Source organism: Hyperoodon ampullatus (genome assembly GCF_949752795.1).
Source record: "Hyperoodon ampullatus genome assembly, chromosome: 8".
NCBI classification, from domain to species: Eukaryota; Metazoa; Chordata; class Mammalia; order Artiodactyla; family Ziphiidae; genus Hyperoodon; species Hyperoodon ampullatus.
This window is the reverse complement of record NC_136921.1, coordinates 20,451,447-20,471,424: the sequence shown is the minus strand read 5'-3', so window position 1 is coordinate 20,471,424 and position 19,978 is coordinate 20,451,447. Positions and strand designations below refer to the sequence as shown.

The window sequence follows — 19,978 nt, the reverse complement described above, 5'->3', positions numbered from 1 at the left end:
GTCCACACGGTGAGAGGCCAGCCAGGGAACAGAGACAGCGGCTGCACTGGCCACCTCAGTCCCAAGCTTTGCTGAGCCCAAGGGCGCCTTAGGGCTCCTGCGGACCAAGGGGAGAGATCCAGCCCAGGGCTGCCTCAGATCCTGTCCTAGAGGGCCACCTGCAGGGCTGAAACACCTCCACAGGAGGAGGTGGAGGGAGCGAGGGATGCTCAGGCCGAGGAAGGGGTGAGCCTCTGACAGGTCTGCGGTCACCCACCCGAAGGAAACGGTGAGAAGAGACTCTTGGGGAGTTCAAGGGGGGGCTCCAAAACATCCACGGAAGTGCTGCAGGAGGAAACAGTCACCCAGAATCTTCCACTGTCAAAGAGCTCAGATGTCATATCATCCGTGCCTGTGTCTCCACCCAACAGGGATGAAGGCAAGAAAAAATGTTCCCATCCCTTCTCTCCTTCCTCTCTTCCCATCAGTCAGGGAAACAGAGAGAAAATCTACAGAAACGACCCCCATCCCCTCCCATCCACAGCTGGCGCAAGGCAGGGGCAGACAAGGGGGAAGAACTAATTCTGGGTGAAGCACCAAGTTCACCAAGTTCACTCTGGGCGTCTTTATTACTGCCCAGAGGCTCTTGTAAAATATTACCTAAGTGTGACTAGAAAAGGCACGGGACTCACCCTAATGTCATTCGGGCGCAGGGGAAGCTTTAAAACCACATCCTAACAAGTTCTGCTTGGTCAGCCTAATGGTTACAAAACAGTAGCCACGTATAGGCATTTGGGGAGGAGTAACTAAGAGAACGTATACAGGGTAAGAACACAAGGCTAGCTATCATCTAGTCATTACCTTTGTCATCATCACTGTCATCATTAGGGTTGTAGAGCTGGAAGTTTCCTTGCAAATCAACCCCCCTCAATTCACTGATAAGGAAAACTGAGATCCAGAGAGGGAAAGTAACTTTTCCAAAGTCACACAGCAAGTTGGTGTCAGAGGCAAGTCTCCTGACTTCCAAGAGTGGGGCTCCCAGAACAGAACCAGCTACAGACAGTTCCCAGAGAGTAGAGGGACCAGGGGAATATGGGTTTTTTCTTAAGAAGAGAGGGCTTGTATACATTCAAAATCACTCCTCTATCTTCTTTCCTCCAGCACTTCAATAATAATAATAATAATAGACACAAATTATTGCCAGCATAGTACACACCAGGCACTTACTTTTCACACTGCACATACGTTACCTCATTGAGCCTTAACAACAATCCTGGAAGGAAAGTACTGTTATTGTATCGATTTTACACATAAGGCATTAGAGAGGCAAAGTGACCTGACCAAGGAACACAATTATAAACAAAAGAGCTTGGAACCAGATCCTCTGACTCTCAATTCCACAGTCTTAATCCCTAGAGTAGACATCAGTCTGTTCAACGATATTTCTACTTTCTTCCACACACAAATTCCCTGCCCCCTTTGAAGTTAAGCATGGATGTGTGACCTGTTTTGGCCAATGAAATGTGAGCGGAAGGAAAGTGTGTCATGTCCAGACAGAAGCAGTGTGCAAGTCACAGTGTCCTCTGCCTACTTCAGCAGCAGTGGTGGATGCACCTATGCCATGAAGCCACCATCAGCCTGGAGGAAGTAAGATGAACAAAGACCCCTGTCAATCCACACTAGACAGGCAGCATGGGGAAGCAATACACTTTTGTTGGTTAAGCCACTGAGAATTCGGGGCTGTTTGTTATGCAGCATAGCCAAGCCCCGCCTGACTGATACAGCCACTGAGCAATGCTGCTTCTCACTACAAGCTCAAGAGAGGGAAGCATTTCCATCTTAGCTACTCACAAGTCACAAAAAGGGGTAATGAGCTCAAAGAAATGGAAAGAATTGCTACTCCAACTTCCTCATTTTACAGGAAATAAAAGAGATCTAAAGAAAAGGAGTTACCAAGGACACCCAAACCCAAATCTCCTGCCTCCCAGGCCAGTGTGTGTCTGAGTCTGTCTGTCTCTCCATGTCTCTCACCTGCTTCTCTCTCCGCACTCTCTGCCTGTTTGTGTGTCTCTCTCCCTTCCGCTTTCCTTTCTCTCAAAAGAAAAAAATATATCAGAGAATCCTTGGACAAGCCCAGCTCATGAGAAGTCACCACAGGCTAGGGACTCCTGGCTACCATCAGGGAGGCTCTTCTCCAGCTCAGACAAAATAACATGAAGAGGAGGTGGGTGTCCTACAGAGCTGGACTCTCTCCCCGAAGGAAGGGGACTCCTCTCCTCACAGAGCCTGAGGGTGAGAGGCTTGGGCACAAAACCAAGCCCCCTCGTCACCAGCCCCTGGCTCTGATGGGGCTGCCCACAGAAACAAAAGAAGGGCTGCCGGGCGTCCTGCAGGGTGTGGTTATCAGTCCCCTTGCCATCTTCAGCCAGGCCAGCAGACTTGTCATTTCTCCCTTCATTACTCCTTTTGGCTCTGAGCGATCTGCTGCTTTACCCAGCCTCAGCCCCTATTCCCCCATCCTCTTTTAAGTCTTGAGAAACTCTAATCAACTCAGTGTCCAAGGAGGTTGGGGAAAGGTGGGAGGGAGTGGGTGGGCAATGAGATAATTCAGGCCTGGTCAACCTGTGGGCTTCTCAGAATTGGAAGGCAGCCCACACCCTCTTGGTCTCGCACTTGCTTCCGGGAAGGCTTGCCCTGGAACACTCTGGAGGAATTTGGAGACAGCTCCGTGCAGCATAGGCAAAAACACAGCCCCGCTCCCACCCACAGGGAGCTGGGATCTGGGCATGGGGCTTCATTACTCAGGCCAAAGAGCTAATGGGACTTCTGGAGGCTGTGAAATGTGGTGCCAGCTAGAGCGCTGAGCTGGCAGGCTCCAGATCAAACTGGAGAAAGGCAGAGAGGAGGAGGCTGGTGGGGGACCAGACTGTTCTCCCCTCCACCCACCCTGGACCTTTTCTTACTCCTCACTCAGGACCAAGACTCCAGGCAACCAACTACGGGCAACCCAGAAAACTCCTTCCTGGGTGTTATGGGCTGAATTGTGTGACTCCCAAAATTCATATGTTGAAGTCCTAACCCCCAGTACCTCAGAATGTGACTGTACTTGGAGATAGGGCCTTTAAAGAGGTGATTAAGTTAAAATTAGGTCATAAGGGTCGGCCCTAATCCAATAAGACTGATGTCCTTAAGGGAAGAGGAGGTGAGGATGCAGACACACACAGAGGGAAGACCGTATGAAGACACAAAGAGGAGACGGCCGTCGACAAGCCAAGGAGAGAGGCCTCAGGAGACACCAACCCTGCCCACACCTTGATCTCAGACTTCTGGCCTCCAGAGCTGTGAGAAAATAAATGTCTATTGTTTACAGCAAATAGTCTGTGGTACTTTGCGGTGGCCACCCAAGCAGACTAGGACATCAATCTAGTTCATCATCAGGCTCACCACAGGGTTCTGCTCCCAAAGTAAGGAGTCCCCGAAACGACAGGCACTCATCCTATGCTCCCCGGCCACCTGTCCCAAGGCCTGGAAACTTCTCTGCTCAGAAGGTTCTTCATTGGATTCTTCACCTTTCATCACCTCCCCCTCCTTCTGGCTTAAGTGAAGGGGAGCCAAAATGGTCCCAAGCAGCCACGGTCACCGCAGCCTAGGTCCGCCACACAGAGGCACACTCTCCTTCTATTTCTGGCTCTGCTTCCTGGCCCCATCCTCCAGGGAAATGGGCTACCCTGTGGGGCAGTGAGCATCCTGTCATCTAAGGTGAGGAACCAGGGGTGGGAGGAGGAGAATAAGCTGAGCTCCAGGGGGTGGGAGGGATTTGGAGCTGACACCTGAATTCACACGCCAACCTTGCTCTCATCTCCTGACCCCGGGCTAGATCGCTGACCTCCCCACATGCGGTATGGTCATCACATAATGGGGCTGCAACAGGGTGAGCTGAGATCATGAAAGGAGGGTTCCACTGTAGGGATGTCCCCCTCTTTGACAGGTCCCTTCCCCTCTCGAGCCTCAGTTTCCTCTCTACAGCGGGAGGGTGTGAGATGGGCTCTGTGATCTGGGGGGGCCGGCCTGCAGAGACCAGAAGTCCCCACATGTTTTCTTCCTTCATTTTGCTACTGAGATTGACGGGGGACACCCTGAAGGAAAGGAAGAGCGTGCTGAGTGCCACGGGTCTGCATGCCTTGAACTGGAAACCTGTACGAGGGTTCAGAGGGTGGGGATGCAGGCAGCAAGGAAGGGGTTAAACACAGAGCAATTCCTGACATGGAGGGTAAAGTCAGGGTCACCTGGAGGGCTTCCCGGAGGAACGGAGCTCTGACCCCAGCGCCGACCGCCTCTCACTTCAGGGAGGGCCGAGGTGGGGCCCAGGCCAGAGATGACCTTTGTCCCCAAGAGCTGGGCTCGGTGCCCCCGCCCACCACTCTGAGTCACCCGGTGGACTCCAGGGGGACTGGCCCACTCCTTCTAAACCCGCCCCTGGTGGGCCTGAAATAGCAGAGGCGGGCAGCTTCCAGAAATGGCCTCACCTCACCTCCAACACACCACCCTGTCCGTATTTTGAGAGGCCAGCCCCTCACCGGAGGCAGTCCTGCGTGAGCAGCCCCTCCTGTGTATGGTGGGGGGGGGCGCGGCGGGGACAGGGGGACATCAGGGATGTGCCTCAGCTGTTCCCGGTACCGCAGCCCTGCTGGGTACCTGCCACAGGGCACTGCACTCCGTGCCTCACCGCGTATAAGCCCCCCGCCCATACTGAGAGGCAGGGCGGGGGAGATGTGGACTGTCCAGTGGTGAGACGTGGGGGGCGGAGCGAGCAAACCCTCACCCGAGCTCAGCGGGACCCAGGTACCGTCACAGGACCAGACACCCAGGACAGACCCTTGGGGACGGCGGCCAGCTGAGGACGCTATAGCAGTTAGCACTGGGGTTCCACACCAGATCCACCCTTTACTAGCGAGGCTACCTTGGGCAGGTCACTTAACCCCTCTGTGCCCCAGTCCCCCATCCAGACATAATAACAGTGCCCACCTCACCACGTGGCTGTTAAGTGTTAGATGAGATGGAGGCTATCAAGTGCTTGGCATCGTAACCGGTGCGTGGCAAAGCCCGAGCTGGCTCCCAAGGCCAGGGGGCCTCCTCCCGAGCCCTGTCAGCAGACCCCTGAGATTGTGGTCACTACCGACATGACAGAGACTCACGAGGGAGCACATCAGGCAGCCCCTCTGCAGTTCCCGCTCCCCGAAAGGTGCTTGAAATGATTTGTCAACCAAATCCCCATGTTACAACAGAGTCAACGGAGGCCCCAGGAGGATGGCATCTTGGCAGAGGATTTGAACCCGGATAGTTTGGCTCCAGATGCCACAGTCTTAACCACAGTACAAACTGCCTCTCGTGAAAATTGCTACAATAACCCAATCACGTGGGTACTATCACCATCCCGTTTGCAGATAAGGAAATGAAGACCACAGGAAGGCGTGATCATTTGACCAAGGGCACACAGCTGCAGACGGGAGACTCCACAGTGTGGACCAGGCAGTTGGGCTCTAAAGCACACATGTTCGAGGGCTCTAGCACCTCAGGGTCATCCTGCCTCTCCTGGTCCAGGGCCTCCCCGGGCACCACATCGCAGCCCACAAGGCCATCCCCCCGCCCGAGGGCAGCTCTAACAAATGGCCAAACCACCGCCCAGGCTCCAGCGTGGGCCATCTCCTGAGCACCCCAGAGTCTTGGGGGTTAGGGGCCCTTATCCCAGCTAGCACGTGTGGAAACTGGAGCACAGTGACTTGCCCACAACTAGGGAAACAGACAGAGGCCTCTGGCTTCCCTCTCGTGAACCAGAGAATTAGCCAGAAGAAAATGCATTTACCTCTGGGCCCCAGAATCTAGAGCCTTTTAGAAGTGCTCCAGCCAGGAGAAGCAGGGTGAGGATAACATCACCACTCCTGCCCCGGGGCCACCCCACTGACTCTCCTGTCCCTGTGGGGGATACAGCCCAGTGACAGCGGGGAGTACACAGCGGGACAGGCTGGGTCTGCCCGGGTGACCACTCCAGCCGCCCAGCCCCAGGCCCGGGCCAGCCAGGCAAGGGAAAAGGACGACAGGGCTGTGAGCTGCTGCCTTCCCTTCCCACCCTTGGGCGCAGGGCCAGTGTCTCAGCCTCCAGACAGGAGCCCCTCTGTCCCTACGGGACGAGCTGACATTTAACTGGCCGAAAGATCCTACTGGTTCCATCCCCCTGCCTGGCAGAACAGATCAGATCGGAGGAGAGAGGAGGGCAGGCAAGGGGGAGGGAGAGGAGCCCAGGGCCCCCCTCTTCCCTTCCTCCCTCCCCCTTCCCTGCCTCTGGTCCCAGCCTCCTGCTCAGTCCGCCTGCTTCCTTCCCTCGCGGCTGACTGTGTCCCAAGCCCCATCCTTCCCGCAGCCCCTCCTTTCCCCTTAATTGTTTTACCTTTTGTTTGCCTGGCACTTTATAGTTTACTAAGTGTTTTTACATTTATCATCGCATTGAATCCACACCAGGGAGAGATGGTGAGACATTGAAAATTCCTTCCAATTGCCAAGTGTTCTTGTTAAAAATGCAAACATCCCCAGAACGATGAACAATTAGGCTGGCAGCCACCGCTACCTCAGGACTGATTCATTTCATCCTCTGCCTTCTCCCCAGCTACAGGGCACAAGGGGACGTGGCTGGAGCAGGAAGAGGAGCGCTTTGCGGAGCGGGGTGGGGGGGCAGCCTCAGCACAGTAGGGAGGGCCCTGGTGGAGTGTCTAGGCCCCTGGAGGGGTGGGGGAGAAGTGCGGGAACTAGGTAGGCAGAGGACAAACTTTCACCACTGCAGCACTGCACATGAACTTCTCCCATCAAACCCTAAATCCTAGCCTAAGCATCGCCCTCATCCCACCCCCTCTGAACCGCATCGCTCATTCTGGTGTCTCTAAGGTCAGAGGGAGAATCTTTATGCGGGAAAAGGCCTAAACGACTTTCAGCGTGGAGTCAACAAATCCGAAACCTTGGAGGTGGAGACCAGGGTGAGGGTCCCTGGTCTACCTAATCCAGCTCTGTCACATGGCCCAGGGTCCCCACCCCAGGACAAGCTTCAGCTGGGAGGAGAAGCACAGAGGCTGGGTGCTGGTGTCCTTGAAAGGACATATCCTGGTCATGGGGGTAAATCAAGAGATGCTTCCTTCTGGGCCGGGGGGCGGGGGCAGGTCTCAGTTACCCCGGCTGAAAACTGATGGGGGATGGGCCAACGGTCCTGAGGTCCTCCCAGCTTCCACATTCCGTGATCCTGGGACCAAATCAGGGTAACAAGCCCGTGGCCAAACTCCAGACAGGGCGTCTCAAGCGTTCCTGAGCTCCAGACATGCTCATGGAGGCCCCACCCTGCATCCCATCACACATACTCAAATGAACCAAATAAATCTACAGAACTCATATATAACTCTCAAGAGTTGAACTGAGCTGTGGATGACCCTTTGACATTATGTTAGGTTTTGTTGCTAAATTAAACATATATTAATTTCAATTCTGCTGCTTTCTTTTCAAATTTTGGAGCCTACCAGTTTGTTTCCAGCTCACAAACATTTTCATTGGCTGTTGATGAAAGCCTGTGGATCCTAAATGCTGTGTCTACCTTCCTAGTGCTCTGACCCCGGAGAACTCGGGCAGCGAGCCTGGAGAAATCCAACAACGAGGTTAAGAGAAATCTAACAAATGCTGTATTTTAAGCACAGGAGGGTATCTCAAGCTCCACGCAAGGCCACTTCCTCCAAGGAGCCCTCCCAGACCACTCCAGCTCTCAAGAATCCATCCCCTGCCAATCTCAGAGCGTTCACTGCCTATGGGACTCATTCGGTACCAAGGATACACCCTTGTATGGCTGTTTTGCTTCATCCTTTAGCTCATTCCTGTTTGGTTTTATCTTCCCCCACTGAACTGTGAGCTCTCAGAGGTGCTTTGGACCTCTCCTCTGCACCTCCCCTCCCTTTGAACCCAGTATGGTGTCATAGCAAACCAAGAGAGCCAAGGCCATGTGAGCAGGGGCTGTGCAGTCGCAGAGGGGCTGGAAGCCACTGGTCCCACCTACCCTCCATGCCATCATCTTGATGCCCATTGAAGTTGTCATAGGAATCCCAGCGGATGAGGGGGTCGGAGGTGTTATAGTCCACAGACACGCTTGGCCCGTTCTCCAGGTGCTCCATGCCTTAGAAAATGGGAAAGGCGGAGACGACAGTGAAGAGAAATTAAAAACCGATCAGCGGCTGGAAAAACAGAGGAAACCAACAAGTTCCCTAAGGATGCTCCCTAAGGGACTTCTCATTTTCTTGACCATGGTGAGGCAGGACCACTTGCTGAAGTTGGATGGAGAACCCAGGAGTCTGGTTTCTTGCATTCTTGAAAAGGTTCACACCAGGTCATAAGGGTAAATGAGGACAGCAGCACTGAGCAACAAAGACCCTTTAGAAGAAAGCTGGGGGACCCTCTGGCTGGGTGGCTGCCTCTTTCTCTTCTGTGTCCCAGGGACCCCTGGGGCAGTGCCAAGAGTCCAGAGAGTCTGGCCCTGGAGTCAGGGGGAAGTGTAGGAGAGGCCTGTGATGGGCTGCACGGGGTCACGGACAGCAGCCAAATCACAGCCTTGACATTGAGAGGACACAGGTCATCCCAGCCATCCCCCTGCCCTTCCACTTAAGATGCTTGCCACTGCAGGCAGAAATCTGAGGAGAGAGGCAGAATCTCTCCTACACATCCAGAGAAAGCCCAGGATGCAGACAGCATAAGCTGCAAGTCAGGCCTTCTGGGTGAGTTACCTTCCTGACCCAGCAGTCCTTTCTTTAGTCGACCCAGAGTCCCTCTGCTGTAACCTGACTTCACCTCTTCCTATTCTGTTCCCAAATAAGATGAAGAACAACTGGTCTCCACATATAACCAGTCTAACGGCTTAAAGGCTATTATTAAATTGGCCTTCTCATCTTCAGGTTGAATCACCTCAGTTCTCATAAATACTTATCGTCCATCCAGCACCTTTGAGAGTCCCCTTGGCCACTCCCTCCATCCACCATAGCCTTCAGTCTCTGAATATAATAGGATGATGACCTAATGGGGCCAGAATAGTTTATCCAACCCAGCGCCTCTCTGTCTACTTTTTTATTTTTATTATCCAGAGATTAAGTCACTGGTTCATGTTTAGCTGGGGGTCCACTATGATACCCAGATCTTTTACTGCTGGCCTGACTCTCAACCACAGGTAACTTGATATTTGTAGAGCAAATCAGTGGGAAAATGGTAGAGGTGAGTTGATGTGGGGCAGGGCAGAGTGGAGGGAAGGGAATGAATCAATGGATTCTAACTTGGCATTTACCTTGAATTTTCTCTGGTCCATAAGAAAACACAAATTCAACTTTGCCATATTCTGGAAATCGATCATCTGAAAAAAAGAGATGGACAGACAAAAATGGGCAACTGATTCCCAAAAGAGGACTCCACAAAAAGTTTTCTTCTAGAAAAGTTTAAAGGAATACATGTATACATGGCTGATAATATAACAAGTAGTATATATAATGACATTAAGTCTCCTACCCACCCTAGCCCTGTCTTACCTGTCTGAGGTAACCATGTCTTACCATTTCTATTTCTTGTTCTACGAGCAGTTACCTCTAAGACTCTAAATAATAGCCACAGTGTTTATGCCACTATTTCTAGATATATCAGTTTTAAATAATCTTCACTGATTCACCACTATGAAGATGAATAATTTGGATCACTTATAGTACTCCCACCTCCCTTCTTAAATCTGGTTTATTATTATTATTACTATTACTACTGTTGTTATTATTATTAATTCACCCTTCTGATTACCTCTGAAGCTTTCAACACGATGGTTAAGCCTCTATTTCTGGACCTGTCCATTTCCGATGGTGCCCTGATTCCCTCCATGTAGGAGGAGGAAGTTTGTGCCGCTCCCTTCTCCTACCTCTCCGCAACTCTACGTTTATTTTGTCAGCTATTCTTTTACTTTCTTTGTTAAGACTGATGACATTTACATTCTCTTCTGCAATTATAACAGCGTCTTCTGCTTTTGCTCTCCTGGCTCCGGTACAGGGAAAGCTCATCATAGAAACATCCTTCTCCTGCATGAGCCAGACCACACTGGGGGATCAAGCTTCTCCTCCTCAGAGCCCCAGCCCCACGCTCTGATCTCTGCCTGAGCCCAATCTGCACACAGATCACCATTCACTGCTTGCAGGAAGGGAAGTTACAGCAGGGGTGGTGTCCGCTCCCTGGAGCACCCATCCTGCCTGTGTATATCTCCATCACCGCAAGCATCACATCATAGTAACATGTCTGTTTGTCTCTTTCTCCCATAAGACTGTGAGCTCCCTGAGGGTAGGGCCTGACTTCTTTCTCTTTGTATCACCAGGGTCTAGCACATGCCTGGCACATACAGACACACAGTGATGCTGGTGGATTTATACATGGACAGATGGATGGATGGGTGGATGGGTGGATGGATGTGGACACGTCCTGGGCCTGAATGTAATACAGATAAAAACCTTAAATGGATCGAGGAAAGAAGCAAAGGGAGACAGCTCCTGGAACACCTCCCTTCCCGTGCGAAAACGGTCACCCTTCACTGCTGCCCCTCCAGTATTGCTCTCCTAACCTGTGGTCTAATTATTCCTTGCTAGGTCTGCCTCTCTACTCAGCAAGCCCACCTTTGAAGGCATCGTCGAGGTCCTCCTTCCCAAAGACAACCCCCAGGTCATGGATGGCGCAGGTATGGAACTGCACGCGGAAAATGACGTCTCGGGCTGGGCTCCGGAACTTCTTGTGGTAGCACTTCAGCTGGGTGGGAAAGAGAGCAGAGCCCATCAGGGGCCTGAAGGTAGAAAGTTCTCCCCAAGGAGCCTCCTTATCAGCTCCACGACTAAGCCCCAAACCCAGTGAGGAAGAGGTCACCAACCCCAAACAGGACCTCAGAGCTCTCTGGGGAAACTTCCAGAACAGCAGAGAGTTGAAAGCCAGCCTTGCCCTGTGGGGACAAAGCTATCCTCCCAAGGAGTTCCTGTACACCAGTCAGAATGGGCAACGTAGGACTGGATTTAAATCACAGGAGGAAGGAGTGAAGTTAGAATTGATGGAGTCCTTGCCACCAACAGGAAGCCCAGAGGTAACAGCTCACACAGAGACATATGTCCCTGGAGATACTCCAGAACAAGAGGCAAGCCCAGGGGAAGGCACATCCAACACTGAGGCAGGGGATGGACAAGGACCGTCAAGGTTGGAAGGCCTTGCAGGGCCCCTGAGAGCCAACGACCCCAACGCTGCTGGCCCACCAGGAGGGACACTCTTGTCCAGAGAGGCAGAAGGGGAGGAGGAAGAGAAAAGGAAGAAAAATTAAACGGCGGTGCGGGGGCTTGAGACAGAGGGGCAACTTACCAAGATGTCTCCCTTCAAGAGCAGCCCGGGCTCGATGGTGATGCAGATGCTGGTCTGGCTGTCTCCCTGGACGTTGCTATGGGAGCGAGGCAGGCAGAGGGAGAGAGGGCTGCTGAGGTGGCCGGGCAGTGCACTTTCTCCCAGCTGCCCCTCCCAGGGGGCTATTGTGAAAGCTCGCTGACCCATTCCTCAGCCCTACCCTAGAAGTCCTCCTAGAAAAGGTCCTAGGCAGCCCCCCAACCCCGGCCCCCAGCCCCCAGTCCTCAGCCTTGGACCTCCGGCATCCCTGGCCTCTCACCCTGCGGAATACCTACTAGATACCAGATGTGTAAACAGGTTGCATGGCCTGGTAGATCCGGAGAAATGGCCGACACCCTGTAAGGGAGGGGTGCTATTAGCCAAGACAGCAGAAACAGCGGGAGGAGGAAGGCGGAGAGGAGAGATGAAGGAAGGAAGGATCGGCCAGGAGGAGGAAAGGGAAGAAAGGGGGAAAGGGAAGAAAGGGAAGGAGGAAAAGAGGAAGGAGAAATGGAAAACGAAACAGGAAGAAATACTAACTTTTCATTCAAAGGAGGGTGGGAGGGAGGGAGACGCAAGAGAGAAGAGATATGGGAACATATGTATATGTATAACTGATTCACTTTGTTATAAAGCAGAAACTAACATGCCATTGTAAAGCAATTATACTCCAATAAAGATGTTAAAAAAAAAAAGGCATTTTGAGTTTACGAAAACACTACACCGTCCAGCGTCACCTGCCCACAGGCACTGCCAGTATCCAACCCATTTTGCAAATGAATCAGCTGGGGCTCAGAGAAATAGGAAGTGGTACAGTTGAGACTCCAAGCCTAAGACTGCAGCTAGCCCCCATTTTTACCCCCCAAGGCTGCCTCCTACGACAAAGAGATGGAAGACAGGAGGGGAATGGAAGCTAGAGGGCTCGGGCAGTTACCTCCTTTAGACTCAAAGTTGGGGATGCCATGCATGATCACGTGGTGCAGAAACAAGGGCTTGTTGTTCATTTTGATGGAGCCGGAGAGCAGGCCGCTGAAATAATGCACGTACCTGGAGCAGAGAGAAGGGAAGCTTCAGCCAGGGAGGCCTCTGCTGGGGCAGAGCCATTCTGTTCTCTTTTCCCCCCGGCATATGGCCCTAGGTTGCCCTGCCAACTTCCCCACCACCACCACCAGCCCCCAGGTCTCCTGGCAGGTGGGGTCTCCACCCTTGCTGCCGGTAGCCCCAGGAAGGCGAACAGGTACTACTACATCTGGAGTGGGGTCCAGCCAAACCTCCCACTTGGGGTTCTCTGGCGCCTCCTGGTGGTCAATGTGGCCGTCTCTTTCCTGCTTCACTCCCTGCCCAGGAATCTCCTGCTGGACCAAATGCCCTCCCACACATCCCTGACAGGCATCATTTCGCTGTTCACTACCGCACAAGACAGGGTGATCAACCATCAGACAGCTCTGACACCCTCACAGCGAGCCCAAACCAACTGTGCATTTGTACCCACAGGCCCCAGTTCTGCTCCCACAAGACCCACCAGCCACATGACAATCCAGCAAATAGGAAGAGCTTAGTAATTCTAGCCCTTCATTTTTTTATATCACGCTGAAGGGTACAAAATTCCTCTGTACCATTTCATTTGATATTAGAGGACATCTAACTTCCGCTAAGTATTCCTATCTCTAGGGTCAACATGCCCCAATTCCCTTAACAAAGATCTCATTGGAAGAATGGAGGGAATAAGCCATCCCCACTCCTTCTAGAAGAGAGGGAAAATTAGGTCCAGCAAGGGTCATCAGCCTCCCAAAGGCACACTGCAGGAGCACACAAAGGTGGGAGGAGAAGGGAAGCAGTCTGACTCCAGTGCATCTACTAGAAGGAGAGGCCAATCCTTTTGGTTGGTGTGTCCTCCTTTTCTGACTGGCCAGAGGATGCCAAGCTGGGCCAGCTGGACCAATCAGAATGCATTCTGATTTGAGGCGGGTGAGACCAGAACGCTCATAACCATGACAATGGTCCCCGTCCTGTCTTTTGGCTCCTTGGCCCACCTCCAGGCCTGTGGGCCTCTGTCCCTGGGCTGGGGTGGGGCCACCTTGGACTATCCCAGCAAGATAATCTGATGGGCAGCACCGGCTCCTATTCAGGCCCCTGCCCAGCCCCCAGCCCCGTTGCTCAAACCGGAAACCTGGAATGGCGGGTTCCTATCAGATCTTCTGATCGTGCCAACAGGATGTGTCTGTGTGCTGGGGACAATAAGCCCGGGGTGGGGTGACAATGAATGGGGGAGCTGCAGGCAAAGCCCCTCCCTCCCTCACTCCCTGCCCTCCTCTCCTCCAGCTGCTCCAATCCCTGCAAGCGACACTGACAAGAAGGCGGGAAAGTGGCAACGAACGCCACTTTCCCAACAGCTGCCCTTCCACATTTGGGCAGAGACAGAATTACCCACCCACGAACAGATGCAGTTGCAGATATGAGCTGCAAGGCAGGTACAGATAATGTAAACACGGACACACACACCCCGATGGCATGCTACGTAAGCACACATTGAGCACGGTGGAATCCCTGAACAAGCCCGGTCCTGAGAGGTAACACTCATCCCCATTCTCCAGGCTTTCCACTTCAGAAATGTGACAGCTCTGCCCACTTTCTCCAAGCCACATTGTGCCATCATAACATCGTGCTCCTCTATTTGAACCTCTTATCTTTCAAGGTCAAGGGCCAGACTCATGACCAAGGGCACCAGCCACAGGTAGCAAGTCAGGATCTTGAATAATACTTCTTTCCTCCCTGAAACTTCTTCCCTGGGAAGACTCTCACTGATCCACAGCTGCTGTGTCTGGCAGCCTAGTCAGAATTTTCTGCACATAAAGACATTCCGTTTCTGATCTCTGACCCAGAGGCTGGCTACCAGCTGTCCTGTGCCAGTTGTAAGGCGCTGGTTGCCTGAGGACTCACACACTTCTGCCTTTGGGCTTCCTGCTACAATGGTGGAAATAGTCCCCAGTGGTGCCGGCACATTTTAGCCAGGCAAGGTAGGGGTGATGGGGTGTGAGTTGGGGACCCCCGGCATGGAGAGGCTGGAAAGCTCCAGGATCTGTAGCTAGGGGGTCCTGCTTGCCCAGTCAGTGTTCCGAAGGGATAGAAAAGTCAGTGAGACATTGTGGCCTTTATACTTGCTGTTCCCTCTACCTGGACCCTTTACCCCAGACCTTTACTTAGATGTTTCCTTCTCCCTTCTCAGACCTCACCTCACATGTCATCTTCTCAGAAAGGTCAGCACACTGGAATCAGCCCCTCATGTCCACCCCTGTCATTCTCTAGCCCGTTGTGTTCTGTTTTGGGTTTTTCCCCATGAAAGCACTTATCACTGTCTGACATGACCTTGAAGGTTTATTTACTTGTGTAATGTCCATCTTTCCCAATACAATATCAGCTCACTAAGGGCAAAAGATTCTGTCCTGACCAACTAGATACCTCCAGCACTTGGAGCATACTAGAGTACCTAAAATTTGCCAAATGAATGAAGGAATCCATCCCTGTCCTGTTTCCTGCCTGGGCTGTTGTGGACCACATGGGTGAGAGACTGTTGTAAAATTTTAAAGCTCTCACAGCAGAAGGTGACCCTTATCACGAACATCTGTGACCTCCTCAGGGCAGGTGGCAGTGACATCAGCCTCCTATAGACCCATCAAAACACGGAAGCAACCCTGCTGCCAGGACCGAGAAAGGCACTGCCTTCTTATACAAGCTTCCTTCTTGTACCTCCCCCACCTCTGGCCCTGCTGCTCTCTGGAATCAACCTCAGCAGCCAACTGCCATGCCCCAGTGTGAGCACACACAGCTGCTCATGGCTTCACCCAAGTCCCTGAGCTCCCACCCCTGCAGGCTGGCACCTGAACGTGCATGCTTGGTACACCCCCACCTAGGCGTGCTGCTCCACCCACCATGGGTACACAAGGCTAGTTCCCACGTATAGCGAGTGCACACACGCACACACACGCACACGCACTCACACACACATGCACTGGGCCGAGAGCCCTGGAGACCTACCTTCTCTGGGATGGCTGGCCAATGGGTACAATCTTATCCTCATAGAACCGCTTCATTGCAAAGCGGTCCAGGGCCTGGTCAGCACTGTGGGGAGAGACAGGTGGTCAGAGGAGCCAACCTCCACGAGTCCCTTGTCCACCCAGCCCTGCTTTCCAGACCCGCAGAGCCCTCCGGCCACTCTGTCCTGAGATGCCTTCAGGAAAGGACTGCCCCAGCATCTCTCCATCCTGTGTGCTATACTACTCAGCACAAGGGCCTTGGAGCCAGGCAGCCTGGGAGCCCATCTCAAGTTCATCACGGACTTAGTAGCCCTGCAACTTGGGGCAGGTTACTTAACCTTCCTGGACTTGATTTTTCTTTCCTGTCAAATGAGCTGATAACCGTGCCTTCCCTGAAGGCTGTTGCGGCAACTGAGTGAGATAACATCTATAAAGAGCTTGGCAAATGTGGGCACACAGTAGGTGCACAGGAAATGTGGACCAGTAAGCAAAGATTAAGCTGGTCAGGTTTCTTAAAGTCATAAAACTACCGTCCTACTGCAAGCCCTTCACAGAGCATTCTACCCATCCTCAAAGAGATCATTTTTTAAAGAGACAGATCACATAGCTTCTCCGTTCTTGACTCTCCAACGACGTCCCATCCCTCTCAGAATAAACCCCAAAGTCCCTGTCAAGGGTACAAGGCCCCCAGGCTCTGCCTCCTCCCAGCTTCACTTCCCACTCTTCGTCCCCTCACTCACTCGGCTCCAAACATGCCAGCCCCTCGAATTCCCACTGCTGGCCTTTGTCCTTCCCTCTTCTCTGCCTGGAAGGTCCCCTGCCACCACCCACCCCACCCCTCCACGGACTGTATCGGACTCAGCTCTTCCCCCCCTCGCCACTTAATTCTGCTCAAATTATCACCTCCTCAAGAGGCCTCCTTTCCCCACCGTCTTGCTCTAGTCTCCGTCCTTCAAAGTACTCATCACCTGCTCTTACTGATGTGTTTGTTTACTCATTTAACATTCATGAGGGCAGCGGCCTGGCTTTGCCCGCTGCTCTATTTCCAGCACCTAGAGCCGTCTGCACAGCGGCTGCTCCATAACTGTCACCAAACGACTGAATGGAGGGATTCCTCTGCCCCTCTGAAAATCCAAATCAGAATGGGAATCATCCACTGGTTGTTTCCTATTCTTGATGCAAAACACCTAAGTGGGAAGATGCCCCTGCTGGCCAGAAGCAGGGGAATAGATGAGAAACCTTCCAGATGGCTCTGCTGGACCCAGATGTGATCCAATATTTTTTTGTGACTCCCTCCCTGCCCACTCAGGTAAACAGAAGGCAGTTGGGCAAAGAAAAGCGGCCCCAAGAAGCCGACTGGACGGGGTGTCCATCCATGGGCCTGCCTCCCACGGCTGCCCCTCCCCAGGGCCCCAGACAGAGGGATGGTGTCTCCTCTCTCCTGCTCTCTGTCCAACGGCCCCTGTCCCAGAGCTGAGGGCAGGGACATTCTCCTTTCCAGGGGCTCCTCCCCCTGTCCTCAGCACCTCTCACCTCTTCTGTCCTTATCCTCCAACCCCAAGGGAGGGAGAGGCCTTGGGTGGGTGGGGGAAGGGGGCTCTGCGGTCAAGATTCAGAGAATGGGAGGCTCGGGGCCCTCTTACCTGGCAGAAATGTTGCTGTAGTGCATGTAAGCCGCGATCACAACACCTATCCTGCCTCGGTTTCCCTGAAAAAGCCCCGAAACACAAAAGCCTTTACTTCTAAGGCTGGCCCTCCTGCCCCAGAGCGAGGCGGGCAGGGGCTGCAGAGAGGGGCGGGGTTCGCAGGGAGAATCGGAGGAGGTAGGAAGTGGATGGGGGCTGAGTCTCAGAAAGAAGAAACACAGCTGATCGTCCACCACACCTGAGTGATCCACGGGCTGGTACCTCCACTTCCTGGGGGTGCACCCCAGACAGAATGGATTATCCCCAAGAAGGAGAGTACACACAAACAAACTTGCATGCTCACACAGTCCAGTGATATGGGCAGGTGCATACACTCATCCAAGGATATATTCGTGCATGGGCATGAACACGCACACACACACACACACACACACACACGCACAGACACCCTGCAGCCCCCGCTCTGACCTTGTTGTGTAGAACGACAACATTGTGGGGATCTGCGTTGAGCCAAGTGTCCATGGCCTTGCAGACACTGCAGATCTTCTCCAGGGCTGGGGTGTGGAGGTCGGGCCAGCCAAATTCCAGTACCTGTGGCCCAAGCCATGAGTGAGAAGCGGCAGAAGTCCAGAGAGTCAACGGGCGGCGGCGGGGGTGGGGGGCAGTGGTTGGGAGGTGCCCACACACGTCACACACCAGCCCCACAGCGATGCCACCAGCAGCGGGGCCTCAGTTCCTGCCCTGCACGTCAACCCTCTGGAAGGCAGGGGTGTGGAGGCAAAGGACACTGACCCGGGCCTACAGACCCTGGGTTCTGACACTGCCTCCCTGTGGGCCTCAGGCCAGTCACAGCCCCTTCCCCGGCCCCAGTTTCTGATTTGTGCATAAAGCAAAGGCTTAGAGCCAATGGCCCCAGGTCCCTTCCATATGACTTTGACCTTAAAATGTGCTGGGAGCCTCCAGCATTGTTCCCCAGCTCTCCTCCCACAGATAACCCTGAGATCTGGCTCAGGGAGGAAGAAGGAAAGGTGAAGCCTGTTCACGGCTCTTTTCCAGGCCCTGGACACACAAACCATCAAGTTTTCAGGCCAACCGAAGGAGGCCTGAGCGAGACAGAGAACAGATCTGAATAGCAGTCATCAGGCTCCTTCAAACTTTTCTTAACTCACAAAACTTTAATGTAAAAGAAAATCTGTGCTTGGAAGGGCCCAGAGAGCACATCTAATCCAGCCCGTCCACTTTCAGAGGTGGAAACTGAGGCCCAGAGAAGTCTGCCACCCGCTCAAGGTCACACAGCGACAGGCACCATAACCCAGGGGCCGGAGCAGATGGGCACACACAGCCCGCACACAGCGCACTGAACAGCAAGTGAAAGAAAGTTGGCTGTAGGAGGGTCTATGGTGGTGATTCCCAGCTGGTTTAAATCCAGAATACTTTTCAATAAGACTCAAAATCTCACAGCTCCAGCCCCACCCCAGAGACTCTGTGTGCACCACAGGTGGCAGACCTTGGTGGAAATCACTGTATTGAGCTTTGCTTTCTGTAATTCATATTACAGAAACAATAAATATATTATTTTCTATTTTCCAAATAGAAGATGGCACTGTAAGTTTGAATAGGCTTTGCAACTGTCATAGCACTTTCCCCCAAGATTCTAATGTGGGAACCTCAGAGGAAGGGAGCCCCCCTGTTCCCTCTTCCAGGCAGGGAGAATCCCTCCCCACCCCAAACAGCCATGGACTCACCTTGGCGTGGAGCTTTGTGATGTCAGGTCTCCGCTCAGAGAGGTTGAAAAGCTAGAAGGAGGAAAAGGAAGAGATTGTGAGAAGGTTGGCCCTTTCTCTCTCTCTCTCTCTCTCTCTCTCTCTCTCTTCCCTGCTGGAAATTCTACCTACATCACCATACATGGAGTCCTACCAGATACACACTGATGGACAGGAACTCAACTACAGGTTCTCAGGATAAAGAGGGAGAGAGAAACAAGTATGTAGACACCCAGCCACTCCCCTGGATGAGCGGACATCCTGAACTGAAGATGAGAAGGGGACAGAACCTGTCTCAGGTCCCACATGCCACCCCCAAGGTGGGCATCTCTCCACACTGAATGGAAATCCAGTAGTGTCAAATGATAAGCATTTGGCCACCTCTGGTTTCCTCTTCACATGTCGACTTCAGAAGCTCACCGCACGAAGATGTAACTGCTCCGTGGTCGGACGCCCTCCATAGGAGGGTGCAAACTGTGCCGGGTCAGCCCTCTCAGACCCCTGACACCCCTCTCCCAGCAGACACCTCCCAACACCTGACCACATCCCACGGGAATCCCCCAACCTCTGGATTCCCTTCTCCACCTCTGAAAGAGGCGTGCAGAACTCCCCACATCCACCTCATGGTCTGGGAAACTCAAGACCCCTGTGATGTCGCCTGGGGAGAGAAGAGGACTGCAGGGTCTGGAACAGGCAGGACGCAGCAAAAACCCGTGGAATCTCGGGCTCCTGAAATAGGGCAGGATCTTAGACGGCATCTGGTCCACTCTTGAGGCCGTAAAGGAACACACTCTATGCCGTTAACAATGGCTAACACTTCAGTGTTACAGTGTCCACAGCCTGCCAGGCCACACTAAGGGCTTTACACCTACCACCTGCCTTAATTCTCTCCACAACCATAGAGGTAAGTAGACCCATTTTACAGATGGGGATCCTAAGGCTTAATGAGGCTAAGTGCCAAGATCAGATAGTTGATGAGAGCAGAGCAGCATTCCAACCCACAACATTCTGATGTTTAAAGCCAGACTCTTAACAATGTCCAACACAGCTGACAGATGGGTCTCTGTAGAGGGCTGAATAGTATCCCACAAAAATTCACATCCAC

The 19,978-nt window shown here is 52.9% G+C and overlaps 1 protein-coding gene across 4 annotated transcripts in view; it reads right to left on the bottom strand.

The window, feature by feature from the left end:
- TNS1 (tensin 1) overlaps positions 1 to 19,978 on the bottom strand; it is a gene marked incomplete at both ends in the record, with an annotated part of 226,748 nt that overhangs the window by 67,437 nt on the left and 139,333 nt on the right. For all 4 annotated transcript variants that reach the window (XM_079710295.1, XM_079710296.1, XM_079710297.1 and 1 more), the window contains 10 exons: positions 8,063 to 8,179; positions 9,335 to 9,400; positions 10,689 to 10,818; positions 11,413 to 11,488; positions 11,727 to 11,787; positions 12,365 to 12,477; positions 15,466 to 15,549; positions 17,108 to 17,172; positions 17,579 to 17,701; positions 18,856 to 18,906. In XM_079710295.1, coding sequence (XP_079566421.1) covers positions 8,063 to 8,179; positions 9,335 to 9,400; positions 10,689 to 10,818; positions 11,413 to 11,488; positions 11,727 to 11,787; positions 12,365 to 12,477; positions 15,466 to 15,549; positions 17,108 to 17,172; positions 17,579 to 17,701; positions 18,856 to 18,906 — 886 coding nt within the window. The remainder of the gene's footprint in view (positions 1 to 8,062; positions 8,180 to 9,334; positions 9,401 to 10,688; positions 10,819 to 11,412; positions 11,489 to 11,726; positions 11,788 to 12,364; positions 12,478 to 15,465; positions 15,550 to 17,107; positions 17,173 to 17,578; positions 17,702 to 18,855; positions 18,907 to 19,978) is intronic.